Source organism: Nematolebias whitei, chromosome 20, assembly GCF_014905685.2.
Source record: "Nematolebias whitei isolate Nwh7 chromosome 20, NemWhi1, whole genome shotgun sequence".
Lineage (NCBI taxonomy): Eukaryota > Metazoa > Chordata > Actinopteri > Cyprinodontiformes > Rivulidae > Nematolebias > Nematolebias whitei.
Window position 1 is genome coordinate 25,340,820 of NC_056517.1, and position 1,606 is coordinate 25,342,425.

At 47.1% G+C, this 1,606-nt stretch overlaps 1 protein-coding gene across 1 annotated transcript in view; it reads left to right on the top strand.

Moving 5' to 3' along the window:
* The window catches only part of LOC119426874 (mucin-17), a 13,657-nt gene that overhangs the window by 3,975 nt on the left and 8,076 nt on the right, over positions 1-1,606 (top strand). Inside the window, exon 2 of the mRNA XM_037694454.1 lies at positions 29-934. Coding sequence (XP_037550382.1) covers positions 29-934 — 906 coding nt within the window. The remainder of the gene's footprint in view (positions 1-28; positions 935-1,606) is intronic.

Below are 1,606 nucleotides of genomic sequence, written 5' to 3' on the forward strand. Positions count from 1 at the left end.
GACGACCGCAACTCCTGCACCGACTGAAGTCAAAGTAGTGGATGCTTTATCTGAGCGGGTTCAAGAAGATACTGGGGTTCAAGATGCCACGGTCGTAATGGCGACAAATCCATCATCAACTGAAGTTGAAATAACCAACGCTTCATCCGAGCAGGTGCAGGAGGACACTGGGGTTCAAGACGCCACAGTCATCATGGCAACAGCAACTCCAGCATCAACTGTAGTTGAAATTGCCAATGCTTCATCCGAGCAGATGCAGGAGAGTATTGAGGATGAAGAAGCTACTGGCATTGTGACGACAGAAACTCCAGCTCTTGCTGAAGTCGAAATAACTGATGCTTCATCAGAACAGGTGCAGGAGGATACTGGGGTTCAAGATGCCACCGTCGTCATGGCAACAAATCCACCATCAACTCAAGTTGAAATAACCGATGCTTCATCCGAGCAGGTGCAGAATGGCACTGGGGTTCCAGACGCCACAACTTACATGGCGACAGCAACTCCAGCATCAACTGAAGTTGAAATTGCCAATGCTTCATGTGAGCAGATGCAGGAGAGTATTGAGGATGAAGAAGCCGCTGGCATTGTGGTAACAACTCCAGCTCTGAATGAAGTCGATCTAGTGGATGCTTCATCCGAGCTGATGCAGGAGGATACTGGGGTTCAAGATGCCATGGTCATCATATCAACAGCAACTCCAGCACCAATTGAAGTCGAAGTAGTGGATGCTTCATCTGAGCAGATGCAGGAGGATACTGGGGTTCAAGACGCCACAGCCAACATGGCGACAACTCCAGCGTCAACAGAAGTTGAAATAACTGATTCTTCATCAGAACAGATGCAGGATATTGGGATTCAAAATACCACAGTCATCATGGCGACAACAACTACAGGACCGACTGAAGTTGAAATAACTGATGCTTCATCTGAGCAGGTGCAGGAGGATATTGGGGTTCAAGATATCACAGTCGTCATGGTGACAGCATCTCCAGCATTAACTGAAGTTGAAATAACAGATGCTTCATCTGAGCAGATGCAGGAGGATACTGTGGTTAAAGGAGCCACTGGCATTATGGTGACAACTCCAGCTCCGGCTGAAGTTGAATTAACTGATGCTTCATCAGAACAGGTGCAGGAAGATACTGGGGATCAAAACATCACAGTCATCATGGCGACAACTCCAGCACCAACTGAAGTTGAAATAACTGCTGCTTCGTCAGAGCGGGTGCAGGAGGATACTGGGATTCAATACGCCACAGTCATCATGGCAACAGCAGCTCCTGCACCGATTGAATTTCAAATAACTGCTGATTCATCTGAGCAGATGCAGGAAGATACTGGGGTTCAAGACACAGCAACCAACATTACGACAGCAACTCCTGCACCATTTGAATTTCAAATAACTGATGCTTCATCTGAGCAGATGCAAGAGGATGCTGGCGTTCAAAATGCCACAGTCATCATGGCAACAACAACTCCAGCACTAACTGAATTTGAAATAACCAATGCTTCATCTGAGCAGGTGCAGGAAGATACTGGGGTTCAAGAAACTACAGTCGTCATGGCAACAACTCCAGCACAAACTGAAGTTGAAATAACTGCTGCT